The following is a 20,405-nucleotide window of genomic DNA, read 5'->3' on the forward strand; positions in this document are numbered from 1 at the left end:
CGGAGTCTGTAACCTGAAGCGTATGTAACCCGAGGTACCACTGTACAACATAAGAAAATCAAAATAATTCAAGGCAAAGCACAATGCAAGTTAACCAAGCTTGACTTAGGCCCATTAATTTTAGTGGAAGTAGTAGTAATAATAATAATAATAATAATAATAATAATAATAATAATAATAATTTTTATTTATACCCCGCCCTCCCCAGCCAAGGCCGGGCTCAGGGCGGCTAACAAGCAATAACAAAAACAAGTTGAATGAATAAAACTTAAAAACAAAATTAAAATACAACATTAAAATATTGAAACATTAAAATATTAAAATGTAGTCTCATCGCAGGAAAAAAGAAAAAAGAAAGAGGGGGAGGGAATCAAATTGGCTCCAAGCCAAAGGCCAGGCGGTATAAGCCAGTAAGCTTGTGAATGCCAGTTGCTAGAAACTGCAGGATGAGAGAGTGCCGTTTGCTCAAGTCCTGCTTACATCCTTCCCATTGGTATGATCTGATTGGCCAATGTGAGAACCGGATGCAGAATCAGATGGACCACTGGCCTTATTATCCAGCAGGCTCTTTTTATGTTCTTACTACTTTTGCATCAGGGTTATTCAGAATCCTCGGCTTATTCCTAGGTTCCTAGATTTCAGAGTTTTTAATCTCTCATCTGATTGTGATATGAATCTTTCAGTCAACACTTTTGTCACTTTCAGGGCATCAATCTAATGCCTTCTAAATGGAATAGCAGAGGAAGAATAAATCAGTCATGAGCTAGAGCATATATTTTTAGCTGATGTCTGCACTGAGGTTCTGATACCTGATTGGAGCATATTATTTATTATACCTTCGTTCATTCCAAGGGCCTAAATGGCTGCCAACTTGCTTGAGGGTTTATTTTTAAATGGTTCAATTAAATCTCTTTGCACTCTCCGCATTTCAAGGTCTTATCCTGGGTTAAATGGAGGGAACTGGGTAAAAGGCCTTTCTTAAAACACACGCACATATATAAAACATATATTGGTCCTAAGTATCTTGCAAATCCCGATTCTCAAAGACTGACTTTGGAACAAGAGAAGCTTCCAGAAGGAAGGTGTGTCATTTACCTGGTATTCAACTGGCTCCAGGGAAAATCCTTACTCTGCAAGGAATGATTATTTTTTTCTCACTAGAAAAATATAAAGCATTTCAAAGGGTTTTCTTACTATTCCTTCAACAGCCTCTTAGAACAGGGATAGCTAAGTCTCTTTAGCCTGAGGGCTGCATTCACTTTTGACCAACCCTGGGGTGGAGGGCAACACATACCAGTGGTAAAGGTAAAGGGACCCCTGACCATTAGGTCCAGTCGTGGACAACTCTGGGGTTGCGGTGCTCATCTCGCTTTACTGGCCGAGGGAGCCAGCGTACAGCTTCCAGGTCATGTGGCCAGCATGACTAAGCCACTTCTGGCAAACCATAGCAGCGTACGGAAACACCGTTTACCTTCCCACCGGAGTGGTACCTATTTATCCACTTGCACTTTGAGGTGCTTTCGAACTGCTAAGTTGGCAGGAGCAGGGACAGAGCAATGGGAGCTCACCCCATTGCGGGGATTCGAACCACCGACCTTCTGATTGGCAAGTCCTAGGCTCTGTGGTTTAACCCACAGCGCCACCCAGAGCTATAGCTCCTCCCTAAAAAGCCTGTGGAGCTGAGAAGACCTAGCAGGCTGAGCAGAGGATGACATTTGGTTCCCTCTGTTTTATAACACTTCATAAACTTTATTTGAACCAGTGTAAACAACAGACAAAGAAAACAGGATTTTGCAATAAAAGCTATTTTTGGAAAAGCTGGACAAAGAAACTGCAGGGCTTCCTGCTCAGCAGTTAAAAGGAGCAGTAGGAACACACTTTGGAACATAGGAACGTAGAAGGCCTCTGTGTACTAAGTCAGGCCCTTGGCTCATCTAGTTCAGTATCATCTACACTGACTGGCAGCAGCTCAGAGTTCCAAGCATGGGACTTTCTCAGCAGTAGCTGGAGACACCAGGGATTAAATCTGGGGCCTTCTGCATGCATTTACCATTAGACCATGTCCCTCCTCTTTGCTTGCAGGGTCCTCTTATCCCCATAGTTCAGGTGACCCAACCCATCCCAATTCCCCACTAGTCCAAAGGGTTAGCTGTGAAATCTGCAAGTAAGTGTGAGTGTAAGAAGAGTATTATTCTTATTATCATTATTATTTCACCCTATTCTTCCTTCCTTCCACAGAAGCCCAGGGTGGCAAAGCAGCCAAACAGTGGAATTAACAATAAAACAAATAAAAACAGTTAAAAACCATTAAGAGCATCTAAAAGCATTTTAATACAGCCACATATCCGCACAGATAATACTGCCGAGGTTGCTGGAAACAGTCTCTTCCAGCCATCACCTTTTGAGTAAACATGTTTGAATTCCTCCTGAATGTTAATAACGAGGGAGATAGGTGCACATTACTAGGGAGGACAGTTTATAAATGGGGGGCCACCTCTGAGAAGGCCCTGCCATGGGTCAGCACCAAGCAGGCAGTGACCAGAAGCGGCAAAGTGTCCTCCACCACCAGTGGCGTAGCATGGGTTGTCAGCACCCGGGGCAAGGCAAGTAATTTGCGCCCCCTAACCCGTGAGCCAGGTAGGGGCAGAGAGCTGCAAGTGCGAGCGTGCCCCCCCCCCAGATGTTGCGGCCGGCGCGGCCGGGCCCCCCTGCACCCCCCACGCTACGCCACTGTCCACCACAGCTGCAGAAGACACACAACAGGGAAGCAACAGAGCCCTGGTGTTAACAAGGTCAAGGATAGCTTTGAAGTCATGGAGATCTGAATGACCCAGGACCCTTCTGTGGAAGAGCACCCACATGCATGCATTAAGGCTGATGGTGTATGTGGTTAGAATGCATATCAGATGTGGGGGGGCCTACTTAATGCCATCCCTTGACTCTCACTTGTAATTTTAAGGTGTAAGTGGGGGTTGCCTAACCTTCATGACTAGGTGGAGTAGCTAATTATGGGGGCAATTTGGGAAGGGAAGGAGCCAAAAGGCAGTTGGTCCCAGCCAATAAGGCGTAGGGGACCTTTCTGTGCCAACCTTCTGTCTGACAAAGCAAGGTATAATAGCCACTGATGGAAACTCGGGGTTGGCATATCTGAAAGTAAGTGATGGAGGACGGAAACCCAGGTGAGTTTTGAAGTGTACAGATTGAGCAGCTTCTGCAGGAAGAAGACAACCTTTTAATTTATTTCATTCATTTCTCAACCACCCTTCCCAAGACAGTTTACAACAATTATAATAAAACCAAATAAATAAAGATAAAGGGACCCCTGATCATTAGGTCCAGTCGTGGACAACTCTGGGGTTGCGGCGCTCATCTTGCTTTACTGGCCAAGGGAGCCGGCGTACAGCTTCCGGGTCATGTGGCCAGCATGACTAAGCTGCTTCTGGCGAACCAGAGCAGTGCACGGAAACGCCGTTTACCTTCCCACCGGAGCAGTACCTATTTATCTACTTGCACTTCGTGCTTTCGAACGGCTAGGTTTGCAGGAGCAGGGACTGAGCAACAGGAGCTCACCATGTCACAGGGATTCGAACTGCCAACCTTCTGATCAGCAAGCCCTAGGCTCTGTGGTTTAACCCATAGCGCCACCCGCATCCCTATTAAAAACTGATTTCCTGTTTCCTTGAATCCCACCTGAGGGCTGCAAGAATCCCACCTTGCAGGCTACACCTGCAAGAACAGGTGTAGACTCACCTGTGCTTCCTGCCAGCATCCTACACGTGCCCTTCCTTGGCCTTTCGCCTCCTAAGGATCTGGAACAACCAGCTGGAGAAGTGAACACACCCTGACTCAATGGCTGATCCGGCAGCTGACACAATGACTTGAGTGGGCGAAGCCTCTTGCATCTGATCTATATCTCCAAAGCTCTACAATATCTGTTCCCGTACATTATTCTTATAGAACACAATGTTCCAACTCCTTTCTGTGCAAGAAAGTAACTGCTGGAAGCCAGTTGCAGCTGCAGCTGCTTCCAGTGCCACTCTGATGATGCCCGAATCCATGATGACCATACTTAACATGGGATGAGCAGATTGATGGCCATAACTATATCGGCAACCTCACAGGAAAAAACTGAAATTCTAATCAATCTGTTCCTAACTGTGCTTAACGTTTATACCACCAGATCATCCCACTACCTATTGCTCAGAAGTAAAAGGTAAAGGACGCCAGGACAGTCAAAGGCGGCTATGGGGTTGTGGCTCTCATCTCGCTTTCAGGCCAAGGGAGCCGGCGTTTATCTACAGACAGCCTTCTGGGTCATATGGCCAGCATGACTAAACCCAGGCATAGCCAAACTCGGCCCTCCAGATGTTTTGGGACTACAGCTCCCATCATCCCTAGCTAACAGGACCAGTGGTCAGGGATGATGGGAGTTGTAGTCCCAAAACATCTGGAGGGCCAAGTTTGCCTATGCCTGACTAAACCGCTCCTGGCACAACGGAACACCGTGACAGAAACCAGAGCACACGGAAATACCATTTACCTTCCCGCCGCAGCGATACCTATTTATCTACTTGCACTGGTGTGCTTTCAAACTGCTAGGTTGGCAGCAGCTAGGACAGAGCAACGGGAGCTCACCCCGTCACGGGGATTTGAACTTCTGACTTTCCAATCAGCAAGCCCAAGAGGCTCAGTGGTTTAGACCACAGTGCCACCCGCATCCCTACAGTGAGGCATGCTTTCAAAGAAGCATGCATTGGATTGCTGCCTTAAAAAACCCTTAGTCATGCTGGCATTTTGCTTACTTTGCTAGCATGACCGATACTGAGCATCAGCCCAAATCAATCCAATTAAAATGTTACCAATCCCTTGGAAGGAGGAGGAGATGGGGAGAGAGAAATACTGAGTCAGGCTGTACGTGTCAGTCAAACAAAACTGGAGTAAAGAGTACATACAAAGTTTGTTGCCTCATTCAGAACAGGTTATGAATGACAGGGATGAGCGCAGTGGGCTTGGTAGAGGGCAGTGGCATACACCCTTAGTAGTAATGACCAGGAACAGGTTGGGTGGTGGAATAGGCCACAGGTGATGGTGTATGCAGAAAGCGCTGAAACACTTCCATATTGATGACTCTGCATATAATTATGAGGCTACTGCCACTGTTTACTGACACTCATCAGGAAGTCTCGTACGATAGTTATTTAATTCGTGCATGCTGAATTGCTTTCATAGTGTGTGTGATTTTCATAGTGACAAATCGTTATGTATATTATTTTGTTTGTTTCATAAAACGGATACACCACTTGGTTGTAAAGACAGCAAACAACCTCAAAGCGGTTTACAAAAGATAAAACAGTAAAATCAAGGGGGGGAACCATACAATCTTAGAAGTGTCCCAAGGGTCATTGAGACCACCCCCCTGCAATGTAGGCCTCTCACATATGACTGACAGATGGATACCCAACCCTCCAAGAAAGCAGAGTTCACCACTTTTAGAGGGAATCCATTCCACTGTCGAACAGCTCTTACTGTCAGAAAGTTCTTCCTGATGTTTAGCCGGAATCTTCTTTCTGGTAACTTGGAGTCATTGGTTTGGGTCGTACCCTCCAGAGCAGGAGCAAACAAGCTTGCTCCATCTTCCATGTGACGGCCCTTTAGATGTTTCAAAATAGCTATCATATCTCCTCTGTCTCCTCTTTTCTAGGCTAAACATACCCAACTCCCTAAACGGTTCTTTCTTCTGACAACTCTCAGAATTTTTTGCTTCAAAACATACAAAAGGTAAAACACTCATGCAGATTAAAATTACCTCAACTTTCTATAATAATAATAATAATAATAATAATAATAATAATAATTTATTATTTATACCCCGCCCATCTGGCTGGGCCTCCCCAGCCACTCTGGGCGGCTTCCATAAAAAACAAAAATACAATAAAATATCACACGTTAAAAACTTCCCTGAACAGGGCTGCCTTAAGATGTCTCCTGAATGTCAGATAGTTGTTTATCGCCTTGACATCTGCTGGAAGGGTGTTCCACAGGGCGGGCGCCACTACCGAGAAGGCCCTCTGCCTGGTTCCCTGTAGCTTTGCTTCTCGCAATGAGGGAACCGCCAGAAGGCCCTCGGCGCTGGACCTCAGCGTCCGGGCAGAATGATGGGGGTGGAGACGCTCCTTCAGGTATACTGGACTGAGGCCGTTTAGGGCTTTAAAGGTCAGCACCAACACTTTGAATTGTGCTCGGAAACGTACTGGGAGCCAATGCAGGTCTTTCAAGACCGGTGTTATATGGTCTCGGCGGCCGCTCCCAGTCACCAGTCTAGCTGCCGCATTCTGGATTAGTTGTAGTTTCCGAGTCACCTTCAAAGGTAGCCCCACGTAGAGTGCATGCACCAGAGCATGCACCACTCTGGCGAGACAGTCCGCAGGCAGATAGGGTCTCAGCCTACGTACCAGATGGAGCTGGTAAACAGCTGCCCTGGACACAGATTTGACCTGTGCCTCCATGGACAGCTGTGAGTCCAAAATGACTCCCAGGCTGCGCACCTGGTCCTTCAGGGGCACAGTTACCCCATTCAGGACCAGGGAATCCTCCACACCTGCCCGCCTCCTGTCCCCCAAAAACAGTACTTCTGTCTTGTCAGGATTCAACCTCAATCTGTTAGCCGCCATCCATCCTCCAACCGCCTCCAGACACTCACACAGGACCTTCACCGCCTTCACTGGTTCTGATTTAAAAGAGAGGTAGAGCTGGGTATCATCCGCATACTGATGAACACCCAGCCCAAACCTCCTGATGATCTCTCCCAGCGGCCGCATGTAGATGTTGAAAAGCATGGGGGAGAGGACAGAACCCTGAGGCACCCCACAAGTGAGAGCCCAGGGGTCTGAACACTCATCCCCCACCACCACTTTCTGAACACGGCCCAGGAGGAAGGAGCGGAACCACTGTATAACAGTGCCCCCAGCTCCCAGCCCCTCAAGACGGTCCAGAAGAATGCTATGGTCGATTGTATCAAACGCCGCTGAGAGATCCAGCAGAACTAGGAAACAGCTCTCACCTTTGTCCCTAGCCCGCCGGAGATCATCAACCAGTGCGACCAAGGCAGTTTCAGTCCCATGATGAGGCCTGAATCCCGACTGGAAGGGATCCAAATGGTCCACTTCTTCCAGGCGTGCCTGGAGTTGTTCGGCAACCGCTCGCTCTATCACCTTGCCCAGGAATGGAAGATTTGAGACTGGGCAATAGTTGGCCATCGTGGCCGCATCTAAAGATGGTTTTTTAAGAAGCGGTTTAATAACCGCCTCTTTCAGCGGGTCTGGGAAGGCTCCCTCACGGAGGGAAGCATTCACCACCCCACAAAGCCCATCGCCCAGCCCTTCCCGGCTTGCTTTTATTAGCCAGGATGGGCAAGGATCCAGGAGACAGGTGGTTGGTTTCACTCGTCCAAGCAGCCTGTCCACATCCTCGGAGGTAACAGATTGGAATTGATCCCACTCTAAGCACCTAGGTAGGCTTGTCTAAACAGGAATGTTTTTAGCAGGTGCCGAAAAGCGTACAGTGAAGGCGCCTGCTTGGTCTCAATAGGCAGGAGGTTCCCAAGTGCAGGCGCTGCCACACTAAACTTGCAAATGTGTGTGTGTGGCAATACTGTTATTAAGACCAACTAGAATGCCACAAAACAGTGAGCAAAAAGCTGGCTTGATGTTCAAGTCATAAAGTCAAGATGGAGTATCAGCTAAGGATTAGCCACGAAGCTAAAAAAATATGACAAAGTCAAAGAAGTCCACAATATTTTGCAAACAGATCCTCAGTAAAGATATGCTCCCTGATTTCTGAGGTTTCTAAACTTACAAATAGGTGTCGCACCTGTAGAAGCGCCAATTCCACCAATGGAAGTGGCCGACTGTGCCCATCATGTGCTATTGTGAGCATAATAGACATACACAGACATAATAAATGTGTTTGTTAGTCGCTGTGTAAAACATATATAACAATGACTAACCAAAACAGGCGTGTGTATATATATCTTAAAGACTAATGAGAACACAGCAACACACAAATACGTACACACATATATACATTGAGAGAGTGTGTCCAAAACTTTCTAAAAGGCGAAGTATATCCATCCACTTAAATATAGAGAAAATAGTTCAGCTGCTCCGCTCCCTACCCTCCCCCCACCAGCTGATTGCAGATGTTAAATCTCCTGCGTTGCAGAAGCGGAACCATTGTCACCGGGCTGCTTGTTTCCTGGGGGGGACTAAAAAAAAGTGCAAAGCTGAGCGGCCAGCGAGAGCGCGTTGCCATGGGAACCGCCCGCGTCCTGCAGGAACGGCGATGGCCGCCTACGGGGAGGAAGGCGGGGAGCCCCGCTACGCTTTCCATCACCTCCCGCAAAAAAGCTTTCCAGTGCTGGAGAGCAGGGACACCCGAGACCGCCTCCTCAAGTGGTGGGGAGAAGCGGCCGTTCCTTCTCCGGTTTCTCAGGCGTGGGGGGGCAGGGAAGGGGGAGGGGAAAGTGGGGTGAAAGTGCAAGATGGGGGTTCTGGCTAGAGGCTGCCCTCAGGATTGTGGTAGGGCAAGGTGCGTTTCAGGATCAGGATTTAATCGAGAGGCTTCACTGCTGTAATTGGAAATCTTTCAGCAAATCATTGCTGGCATCCACCTCTGCTCCAGAACTTAAAGAACTTTTTTTAAAAAAATAAAATAAAATGTCACGTTGAAGATTCTTTTATCATCATTTTTTTCCAGTGCCCTCATGCCCCTCATGCCTATTATTATTGCATGAAGAATACAGGCCTGACGGATTTCTTTTTCTACATTCCGCAGGTCCATGGATGGCAGAATCACTGCACAGGCATTCAGCTTTGATCAGAACTTCAAAGGCTACCAGAGGGATGATTTCATTATGGTAGTAAACCAAATGTGATTTATTAGTTTAAAAGGGGGTTTCATATAGTTGGGAGGGATACCCAAGGGTCATCTAGGCCGACCCCAGGAACCGCATCCAAGACAGTCATCCAACCTCTTGTTAAAAACCTCCAGTGAATGAGACGAGTTCACAAGCTTTTGAGGTAGTCTGTAGATTTATAGGCCACTTTGGAATTTTGATTAAAACGTTGAAAGTGGTGTGTAATAAATATTACTAAAACGGAAGCGGCATTAAAATATCAAATGGCTAGAAGCACAACAGGGCAAAACAGCAGCATGCATTATTTTAAATACAACCCTGTTTCCCACCTTGGTTTTGTGTGATATACAGTTGCATTTTTAAAATTTTAGTTTTTAGGATTGAATATGATTGTGTTTTTCTTGTTTTTATGTATGCTGCTTAGTGATTTCTATTATATTAAGTAAGACAACATGTTTGTTTATTTATTTATTTTTTAAAAACTTGTTTCTCATTTCCCATAATACTTTTTTGTTCTGTTCACAAGAGTGCTTCTACAGGTCATTCCCATAGTGTGTGTGTGTGTGTGTGTGTGTGTGTGTGTGTTTTAAGGGGAAGAATTATACCCCTGTGTGAACTTGTGATTGTGTTTGCTCAGAAGCAGCTGGGCAGACCTGTCTCATTTATAAATAGACATGGGTATAAATCGTTTTCACCTTCCAGACTTTTTATCAGTGGAGTGACTTGCAGCAGTAGTTCCCTGAATGAAAACCCTAATTTGGTCAGCAGTCTTGAATTGCAGACATTTGGAGAGGATTAGACAAATTTGCGAAGGATGAAGCTGTCAATGGTTACTAGTTATTATGACTATGTAGCACCTGATGGGTCAGAAGGCAGCATGTCACTGATGAACAACAACAGGAAGGGGCTGTTGTCCTCATGTCCTACTTGGGGGCTTCCTATAGACATATGTTTGGCTAGTGGGAAATATAGGACTGGTGGACCTCTGGCGCAGGGCCCCTTTATGGTCTTAAATCAAGCCAAAGCCACCTTACTTGATGCATGTATCGAATCAGATAACAGAATCTGTTTGACTGCCAATTGTTATTGACTCTACTTCCAGGCCTTTTTTAATCATCCAGATGTTAACAGCAATTTGAAATTGATTTCCCCTTCTGGCCAATGGACTACATTAGGTAAAAATAACATCTTCGGGACAACTTCTCTTTTAAATCCGTTTTCAGTGTGGTAATTCCTTTTCCTCTGCAAAATGACTTGCTGATTCTAATGATGGTGTGATTGGTAGTGGTTATTTATATATTGCTTTTCAGGATACAGATCCTTCCAACACAGCTTATACCAAAGTAGCATGAAGATACATTCATAAAATGACAATGAACCATATTAAAAGATTGTTAAATATTAAGTAACAATATTCAAACTTTTATTTAAATCCCTGCTGTTGCTTGTGGTCTGTTAAAACATTTCTAGGTCAGTTTACCATTGAAAGGTGATGTAAAATGCATTAAATTTATATGATGAACATTATTGCCTGCATTTGCAGACATTAATGCATTGTCAGCTGTTTCCCTTTCATCTTAGTGTCTTCAAAAGAGTTCCTGATCTATTTATTTTTAAGATAGCCTTTAATTATTTTTTTTTGGAGACTGAGTAAAAATACCTCCTTCTGCATTGACATCTTTATTGCTTCCTTTTTGTGGTTTCCTCAGCTTTGATACTACTGAATAAATAATTTTATATGAGCTGTTCATAATTATTTCATAATTGAAAATTGGGCAAGAGAACACTTGCATATTTCCTGTTCATTCCAGTCCAGTGAACAGAAGTTCTAAGAAGTTCCAAGCTGATCATACCCAATGTGTGCTTGTTACATTTGCATACTGCTCTTCCTCAGGGCAACATTTTAGCCTGTGGTTAGACTGAGAGATAAGTGATCTACAAAGGCCACCCTACTGGGAATGGAACTACAGTACTTACAAAGAACATGAGAATGCTGTTGAAAATGGTGTATCTATGTAACCCCCCTTCCACCCCATAGTGTCTAGTTCCACCTACCCTGTGTCCTCACATCACAACATTTCACATTTCCTCACGCCTGCACCATTTCATTGGCTGCTTCACATTAAAATAACTTCACCTGCTGGACTAGACATTAGGGAAGAGGGAAGAATTCTACACCAAGTTGGGGGTTTTGCCAACTTTTGTATGCTTTGTGACCTGCTTGTAATTGCGTTGGAATTTATCTTGCTTTCTCTTCACCAAACTCTGTCCCTATTCCACCACACTGGGTCTAAAGGTAGTCATATTTTTCTTATGTAGAAATTTGGGAAACATTTCAACAGGTTTAAAATGTTCCAAACTAAAATGTAACCTTGATAGTAGTAAGCCACTTTGTTCAGATATGAAAATATAATCTTGCAGATTCGTAAATGCTATTGTGATTGTTCATTTGATTTCTGCCATATGTTTCAGATACCAGTGTGAGAAAAATTGATGTCAAGAATATTCTGTGCAAGCAAGTTTCCATGTCATTTTTTGACCGATTATACTGTAAAGGGGTTGTTCGAGAAAGTGGAAGTATTGTAAAGTGTTTTGATGAATATCACGATGATATTCTCATTGCTGATGAGTTAAGAAAGGTTAGTGCAAGTGTAGTTAACATCTGTCTTCTGTCTATTATTATTTTATAGTTTAATTATCATTTATTAGTCACTTTTTCTTGCCAGGGCAACCACATAGTTATCACAGCTAATATTGATAGCCTCCATATGGATCTTGTGTTCATAAACAGCACTAAATCCCAAAGTGTTCCTTTCAGTTTTGCTATCATCTGATGATGTCAGCATGTAGTTTCAGAGAACTGCATTTTGCAGCCAGTTTTATTACATATTGCGAAATATACAAGCCTTTTAGGCTTGGAGCATACTCATACTCCTCCCTTTGACCAATTGTGGTGCAGAACAAGAAATTCACTTGCTCAGTTCCTTTTTGCCTCCGCAGAGTCAAAACCTGCTTGAGGTTCAGGAAGTGTTTCTATGTCCAAAAAAAGCTCTTCGTGATAAAATTATAACACGCTACTGCATCTTGACTGATGGTTACCTGCCTTGGTTTTGTGGGCTGGTTTATATAGACATTGCCCTTGAGGAAGACTGATAACTTAAGATGTGCTAGAGCAGTGAATAGCCTGTGGCTCTCTAGATGTTGCTGGACTTAAGCCAGTGGCAGATTTTGGGCACGGTGCATTGCTAAAATTCAGCACCCTCCACCTCTAATGTTCCATTCTATAGCATTGTTTTGGCACCCCCTGCAGCACAGTGCACACACACACACACACACACACACACACATATACACACACACAAACAGAAACCACTGGGAATACAAAATAATGTCTTTTTGTAATATAATATATAAAACATTATCCATATTACATTGCCTTTCCTCCTTGTCTCATGATAGGTACTTCTACTGGAAGATTCAGACCACTATGACTTATTTAGTCATTTAGACCGGGAGGAATTTCTCTTCTGTCTTTTTAAGCATCTTTGCCTTGGAGGAGCTCTTTGTCAATATGAAGATGAACTTGGTCCATACTTAGAAACCACAAAGGCTTTATATAAAGAACTTGTGAGGTGAATATGTTTTTGCTTTTTTAATGTGAATCTGATTTACTTACTTGTTTTACTTGTTGGTGTGATCATGGAAGGTGCTCTGGGGCAGGTTTCAGCTTTGCAATGGCATCATATATATGATCTAAGCAGGGCTGGGCAGGAAGCAAGTTTACAATGCTAGTATAAATGCCTAGTCTATTCCTTGTCATCTTATAAGGAACAACCTTGTCCACAGAAGAAATTGGTAGAAGCTGGCTCCCAGGTAGAAAGCATACCCAATAAGGTTTATGAGTGTGATCCTATTCTAGCAACCTGCAAATTGAGCAGCAACATACAGAATTCCACTCCCACCCTTGCCATGGCTAGTTGGAGCACCAGTCCAAAAAGAAGCTTGGGAATAAAGGGTTCACAACATACTCTAAAAATCTTCTGGAGTCATTTTCCTCCCTTTCCTTTTCATTTCTTAATTCCACCTTTTCCTCCGTTTTTCCACTCAGATCTCCCAACACAGCTTAAAGCCGTAACACCCTTAGCAAGACAGTGTTCACTCTTGGCTGCCATGACATTTTTCAATATTTTCCCACCCACTTGCTAGCCACTCTCTTCTGGAAGCTTTCCTTTCTCTTTTTCTATTATGTTTCATGTTTTTACAGTACTTGTTGTTCTACTGCTCCTTCTTTGACCCTGAAGATCTCGTATGATCTTGTGTTCTATTAACTCTTTAGCTGCCAATCCACACAGTCTGTCTTGCACTGTAAGTTCTGACTGTTCCAGATGTCATTATTAAAACAGTTTATACTTTTTTGAATTTCAGTGTTCAAAAGGATCCTGAAACTAAGGAAATAAAAATAATATCTACCATTTTTAAAGTCTGCGCTTATGTAAGTATTTCATTAGGAGGAGGGGTACTAATCATATAACCAAAAATATTTTCAGATATAAATTTCAAGCAAATTATGAAAGAAGACAGTCAAGCAAACACTGTTTGGGCATGATCAAGCCACAGCAAAGTACTTTTACATCCCATTGATTTTGATGGGTGAAATTGTTGTTATAACACTAAGCACTTAAGAACAAAAATTCAACTTTCAGTAACCATAATCTTTCAAAGACCTTGTTGAAGATAAAATAATAAACAAAAATCTTTACAGATAGCTGAGAAGTCATCCAACAAAATTCTGCATCTATTGACTACTTTAGTTCAAATTTTTAGAACATTTCAAAACCATAATTTGACTTGGGTGACAAACCATGTTTCTTCTTATTGTCAAAAAAAGACATAAAATTTATTAGAAATTGTTGTTGTATTGTTTTTTCTCCTTTAAATCTTGCTAACATGTTAGTTTAGACATTGAAACAAACTTCTTATGGCCAAAATGGGAGAGGTAAACATGTGCTAGGATCACTCCCATCAAAACCAATGAGACATAAAAGTGCATAACTTTTGCTGAACCATGAGGATTTTTCTGCAAGACTTTAAAATTATTTTTTCCTCAGTTTTTACATAACACTTTAAGAATGAGAACTACGATGGGTATTTGTACTTTTAGCTATGTTGACATCCAATATATTACAGCACTTGATTGCATCCACTATTACAACTTACTTTTGTAAATCTGAGGACCATCTTGATGTGATTGTATAAATGGATGTTGCAGATTTGGACGTAACCTTTTCTATTTACACAACAATCTTCCAAGGTAAACTGGGTATTGTGCTTATGATCAGAAAATCTATTTAAGGATACAGTTGCATTTCTGTCCTGCTTCTGTTTTGGAGTTGTTCTTTGATAAATTTCTCTTCAATGTGCTTGTGGGAGCCCAGCCATGAGTCATTCTATCTAAGTCTGCATCCGAAAATAAGAAATAGAAAATGACAAATATTCTAGTCGTAAGACACAGGTGAAAGAAAGCTGTCTTGGTCACTCTTGCTATGTGATTTTTTAACAACAGCTGAGAATCTAACCTTAGTCCCAGAGTGCAAATCATGTAACAAATGGTTGACCACCCACCTGCAGACAAAGAGGATGATAAAAGGTTTTCTGTTTAAAATGATAGATTTTTTTTAATAATTCAGTGGAAACTTTGCTGAATAGGACTGTATAATAGCTATATAATGATGTTTGGCTCATCATTCTGCTAATCATCAACCCAACCCATTTCTCAAGATTTCAATCCACTGTGAAGATTATTATCATTTATAGCCTTAAGTACAAATGATGCTGCTTTATACCAACACAGACCGTCAATCCATCTAGTTAAGTATTGCCTATAGTGTCAGGCAGTGGCTTTCTAGAGAGAGGGGGGTCTTTTCTAGCTGTGCCTACAGATGCCAGGGGATTAAAGTTGGCACCTGTTGCATGCAGAGCACTCCATTTCCCTCACAAAGCTACAATTCCCAGAGTGGTTGAACAATCAATGACTCTTCCCAGTGAACTCTGGAAATTATAGTTCCGTGAGGGGAGTAGAGATCTAACAATTATCCGCAACCTTAACTATAGTTCCCAGTATTTTTTTGGAGGAAGCCATGACTCTTTAAAGTGGTATAATATTGCATTAAATGTATTGTGCAGATGGTGCCTCTGTTTAAATTATATTGGGCGTCTTCAATGATAGTCTTAGTCAGAGCAGACGTATTGAAAATAATTTCAGTGGGTCTGCTCTGAGTAGAATTAGATGGACCCAACCCAATATTTCTAACTCCATTTATACATATAAATTAGAATATGCAAATTTTGTGCACACCTGTTTCCAATTTTTGCCCTCTTTCTTCCTTGGGCAATGGACAATGCAGTAAGTGGGGGGGGGATTCTATTTTGCCTGGCCACAAACATCTTCAGATACCAGAATTTCAAGGACTTTACATAGACTGAACACATTTCTCAAAAAGGCAAATCAGACAAAGAATTTCATTTTAATCTATGGTTTTAAAAGTATTCCGCTATGGGGAAAAGCAAGGTATTTTTATGGCTTCCATGTCAAACTGGATTTCAATATAGGTAGCCTCAAATAAAATGCATACCTATAGAATTTTAAATGCTGCCAATCAGATAAAGAAAGCCCATTCAAAAAAACCAGTTTCTCCTTTTTTAAGAACTAGCATTTGCCTTTCTAAGTAGCATGTGAAAATGCCCTTAGTTTACTTCCCTAAGGAAAGAGAATGATAGTCACTCATTTGTAGTTTGCATGTCAATGAGATAAAAAAACGGAGTTGCATACCTTAATGGTTATACATCTAAGAAAAACTTAAGAACAACTTAAGAAATTGTGAGCCACTGTAAAACTCTTAAGTTAGATTCAGTGAGATAATAATGATAATGATGATGATGATGATGATATAACTTTTTATTTATTTATTTATACCCCACCCATCTGGCTGAGTTTCCAGATTCAGTTGATATGAGAGTTAGAAGATAATACTAGTATTTGAGGTTTGGTTTTGCAAAAACAGAGTACCTCTACAGCTATAGATTTTGCATTTCCCTAAGCAAAACTTTGGTTTAGATACTGCTAAAATCAGTACCCAACGTGCCTGAAGAACCAGCATTTTCGATGTGGACAGCTTGCAGATTTGAAGTTCAGTGTTAATTTATTTTACTCTGTCTCTACCAAAAGGTACAATGCAGCTAGGAAAATTGATAATAAGATATCATAACCTTCTATTGCAAAATGTATAAAAGCCATGAGATAAGACATAAGCTATAATAATAGGACAAGGCCAGGAAATAGCAGCAACATTGTTAATAAAAATGGCAACAGATGAGTATCCTTAATAGAGCTACGAAAAGAGTTGTAGAAAGGTATCTCTAAAGAGGATGACCTTTGCCATCCAGCAAAAGACCATAAGAGGGATCAGTAGTATTTCTACTATACTATTATTTCTCATGACAGAATGTCCTTACCCAACGCTGCACCCTCCACTTATTTTTATGCTACTGTATTTAATATGATGTAGCCATTTCTATTTTAAAGTGTGTGTGTGTGTGTGTGTGTGTGTGTGTGTGTGTGTGTGTGTTTGTGTGCATGCATGGGGGCGGGAGGCGGGGAAATAATAAACTGATGTAAATAGGCAGCAGTTTTGTTCCAAATAATCAGGAATAATTATAGTATGTAGCAAAAACTTGCTCAGATTTGTTAGCATAGTAATAGAGTTAGATTCAGGAAACCCATAATTAGGAGCAACCTAGCAATCTGTTTAGAATATTCCTTTGACCAATCGGGCCTAAAAAGACTTGCGTGACACTCAAAGAGGCACTGCATCCTTCTTGGTCTTACCTGCAAAGTCAAGAAACCCAGATTAGCAGTGTTGCTCTTTGGCCCAAATATAAGCCACACCCGAATATAAGCCACTCCATTCCTCGCTGCTCCTGGCTGCATACTGTGTGTGTGTTAGGATTCATTCCCTGTGCTTGCAGTCATGGGATTGTTTTTATCTCATGACGGTGTATGTTTTCATTCCACATAGTGGGAAGTGACGGAGACAGGATGTTTGTATTACTGTGTTCCGTGATATAGGACGCTTGTCTGTCTCTCTCTTTCCTGTTTGATGCTGATGAGGAAAGAGTTAGAATGCTCCGAGCGTATTATATGTAAATAAAGTAGTTTAGCCAAAATGCTGCGCTCCTGAGTCTGTTACGCTGACTGAAGTGTGCTGATGCCTCTGAGGCATCAGTCGCTGTGATGTTTGGGCTGGAGAAAGTCTTTGAGACTCCCGAGCGACCAACCAGGAGGGAGAGAACATGCCAGCCGGGCATGTGTCTCTGCCGGATACCTACTTGTGTGTAGCGCCTCCTGACAGGGGGAGCCACGCTATTTTGCCGGCAGCCTTTCCCCTTCCTTGCTCTCTCCCTTCCTGGCCTTGGGGGAGAGGACGGGGGACAACGCACAGGGTGGGCGCTGCTTTGCCACGCTCCTGGCGCTGTTTGCCCCGTGCTCCTGGCTGCAAACCATAAGCTGCACTTTACCTTTTCACGGTCGGAATTTGGGGGGAAAGTGAGGCTTATATTCATACCAATTTGGTATTTTTGCCCCTGCTGTTGAAAGACATTAATCAGTGCTGTAGTAGCGCTCCTTGTAGTCCCACAACTGACAACTGCACCTTCACCTGCAATATTTCTGGCTCTCCACTGGGTGATATTTGCCTGGAAAGGATGCTTCCATGGTCCCCTTTCATGCAGCAGTTCTTGTTAAGAGATGGAGACAGCTCTGGCTTTGGACTTAGTTCTGCCAGCACTCTCCCATTAACTGCAGTCTCTTGTCTCCTCTCTTTCCTCATCAGCTGCCTCTGTTCCCTATGTAGCAGAAATGAGGGCAGGGGAAATGTGAGACAAGTGACCACTACCAGTCCAAGCCACTTCCAGCCCGGTTGTGCTGATAATCTTTTCAGGTTACCTGCAGTGCAGAGCTGATGTGATGAGCCCCAATAGTATCTGATCTCCCGCGTGTGGTTGACTGAAACAAGCCAAATTCAAACAGAACAGAGCCAAAGAGCTGTGCATGCTTAATGCCATTTAAGTCAGGCTTTGTAGTGTTCAGGATGAATTTGTATCACACATTAGTACCTTATATTAATGCTAAATATTTTGTCTTCTAGGATGCTCATGGCCTTTGTTACCCTTCATCCAACAACCATGAACAGAATTTTGCCTATTTGATTGTGAATCCTCTGAAACGACACATCTATGTTTTGTACCACTCTTTTGGTGAAGCTTGTTTTTATAATTGACTCTCTTGTCAGATATATTTGATTATTAGAGGGGTGTTGGTTTTTTTAAAGTGTAACTTTAATGAATTATATTAATATTTAATAAATAATAATAACTTGTCAAGATTCTGTTATTTACAGTGAAATCTATTTTACGTAGACATTGGGCACTGGTGTTGATTTTGCAGACCTGGTATCTGTATTATTGTTGAAAACTGTGAGGCAATACCAATACTTACAGAATATATTCTCTAAAAGGTTTTGGTGCTCCTGTATTGACTAATATTCTGATGTTACAAAGTTTTCTTTTTAAAACTAGGTTGTTGCATTGATACATTTTAACTTTATTTATTTTATATTTTAAAAAACTAGCTTAATAAATTACTGATGGAAAAAAGAGCCTGTATTATTTCCTAAACATGTTTTGGAGTATGGAATGTCCTTCTATATTTTTCTAACTATTAAAGAGGTATAACATTTCCAAACTCGTATTCCTGTGAGAAAGAAGTCTCTTATTTTGAGATAAAAGGATGCACTTTGAAAGGGATATTGTGATTCTGTCAGTCCAATTTGCAAGCCCTGATGACTTTTCTTGACTACTCTTAACGCACCCTTGAAGACAGTATGGAAACTGCAGCTAGCACAAAATGGTGGTACGAGGGTACTGATTGGCACAGCCATTTAAAACCTGTTCTACAGGATCTGCACTGGCTGCCTATATTGCAGTATGTCCAATTCAAGGTATGGATGTTAAAATACAAAGCCAAGAATGACTTGGGTACTTAGGCACTTGATGGAGCACCTTGGCCCAGGCTTTGAGTTTGGAACAGGAGTGCCTTCTCAATATCCCATGGAGTACTGCTCCATGTGGAGATGAAGGTTAGGACCTTCTCTGTGGTTGGCCCCAGATGTGGAACTCCTTCCTTTGGAGCAGGCTTCCTCAAACCTGGCCCTCCAGATGTTTTGAGACTACAATTCCCATCATCCTTGACCACTGGCCCTACTAGCTAGGGATCATGGGAGTTGTAGGCCAAAAACATGTGGAGGGCCGAGTCTGAGGAAGCCTGCTTTGGAGACACAGAAGGCAACTCAGCCTCATCAGGGATGTAGCTAACTCAAGACATTTCTGTTTACCCCAGGCATATGGTGGGTTTGGTTAGCCCACTCTGGATAAAAAGGCTGTGTTGTGCTTAGAGATGGGAAGGCCTGGGGAAAAAAACCTGGGGGAATTGGGGGGGGGACACCAGGTTTTTTCTGTTTTTCCCCAAAGCCGGTTTTTTAAAATATTTTTTTAAAACCCAGTTTGATATAGTTTGGATATTCCACACACTTTCGCCCCCATCCCCCCGCCCCGGGAAAAATGGCTTTGGGGGAAATGGGGGAAAAACCTGCCCCCCCATTTTCCCAGTCCCCCCCCAGGCCTTCCCATCTCTAGTTGTGCTGTAGTACTGTGCCTATTTACTGAACTTTTGTGGGGGGCTTTTAACCACCATATTACTTTGATTGTATTGCTTTAAATTGCTTTTTGGCTGCTGTGTAAACTGCTTTGTGAGCATGTATGGTGTTAAAAGTGGTCTATAAATATTGGAAATAAAACCCTTATGCCCTTTAATCATTATAAATAATAACAATAATAATAACAATAGCAGTATGTAGCTTTTGTATAGCACTTTCAAGTGCTCAAAGCACTTCACAAGCATTTTCTAGTTGCATTCCTTACAACTCTGTAAGGTAGGTAACTTCACCAAAGAGAGTAGGATGAGATAGTTCAAGCTTAATTTTCTTAAAACTATTTAGTATTGCTTCTCTGTATGAAAATACCCCTCCCTTTAAGGACACTGAAGGCAGGGCTGCCTGTAGTAACTCACAATGTTTATATGCTGAAGTAAGCTCCACTGATTTCAATGGTACTTCTTTGATTACAACTTTATTTTGGTGCTTTAGTTTGTGACCTACTTCTCAGGCAGTTTCTCCTCCCACACCCCTTAAAGAAACTTTTCACCATTTGCTTGTAAACAAGGGGAATTTCCTTTTAGAAGATTTCTTGCATGGCTTTGCTGACACTATTGACATGGCTGGCATATTGATGGCCAAGAGCAAGTTCAGATGGTTTTGTAACCCCATTTTATAATTAATTGCAAATATGCTTTATTTGCAAGATATAATTGCCCAGGAGT

At 42.4% G+C, this 20,405-nt stretch overlaps 1 protein-coding gene across 1 annotated transcript; it reads left to right on the plus strand.

Annotated features, from left to right (window-relative positions):
* The first annotated feature begins 8,294 nt into the window (after positions 1-8,294).
* Positions 8,295-18,293, plus strand: CFAP300 (cilia and flagella associated protein 300). Its single transcript, XM_082219582.1, has 7 exons — positions 8,295-8,453; positions 8,833-8,914; positions 10,017-10,089; positions 11,387-11,553; positions 12,374-12,546; positions 13,340-13,406; positions 18,118-18,293. Exons 1-7 carry the CDS (start codon positions 8,341-8,343, stop codon positions 18,247-18,249), a joined length of 807 nt encoding a protein of 268 aa, XP_082075708.1. The 5' UTR covers positions 8,295-8,340; the 3' UTR covers positions 18,250-18,293.
* Positions 18,294-20,405: the final 2,112 nt, after the last annotated feature.

Source organism: Podarcis vaucheri (genome assembly GCF_965113315.1).
Source record: "Podarcis vaucheri genome assembly, chromosome: 4".
Lineage (NCBI taxonomy): Eukaryota > Metazoa > Chordata > Lepidosauria > Squamata > Lacertidae > Podarcis > Podarcis vaucheri.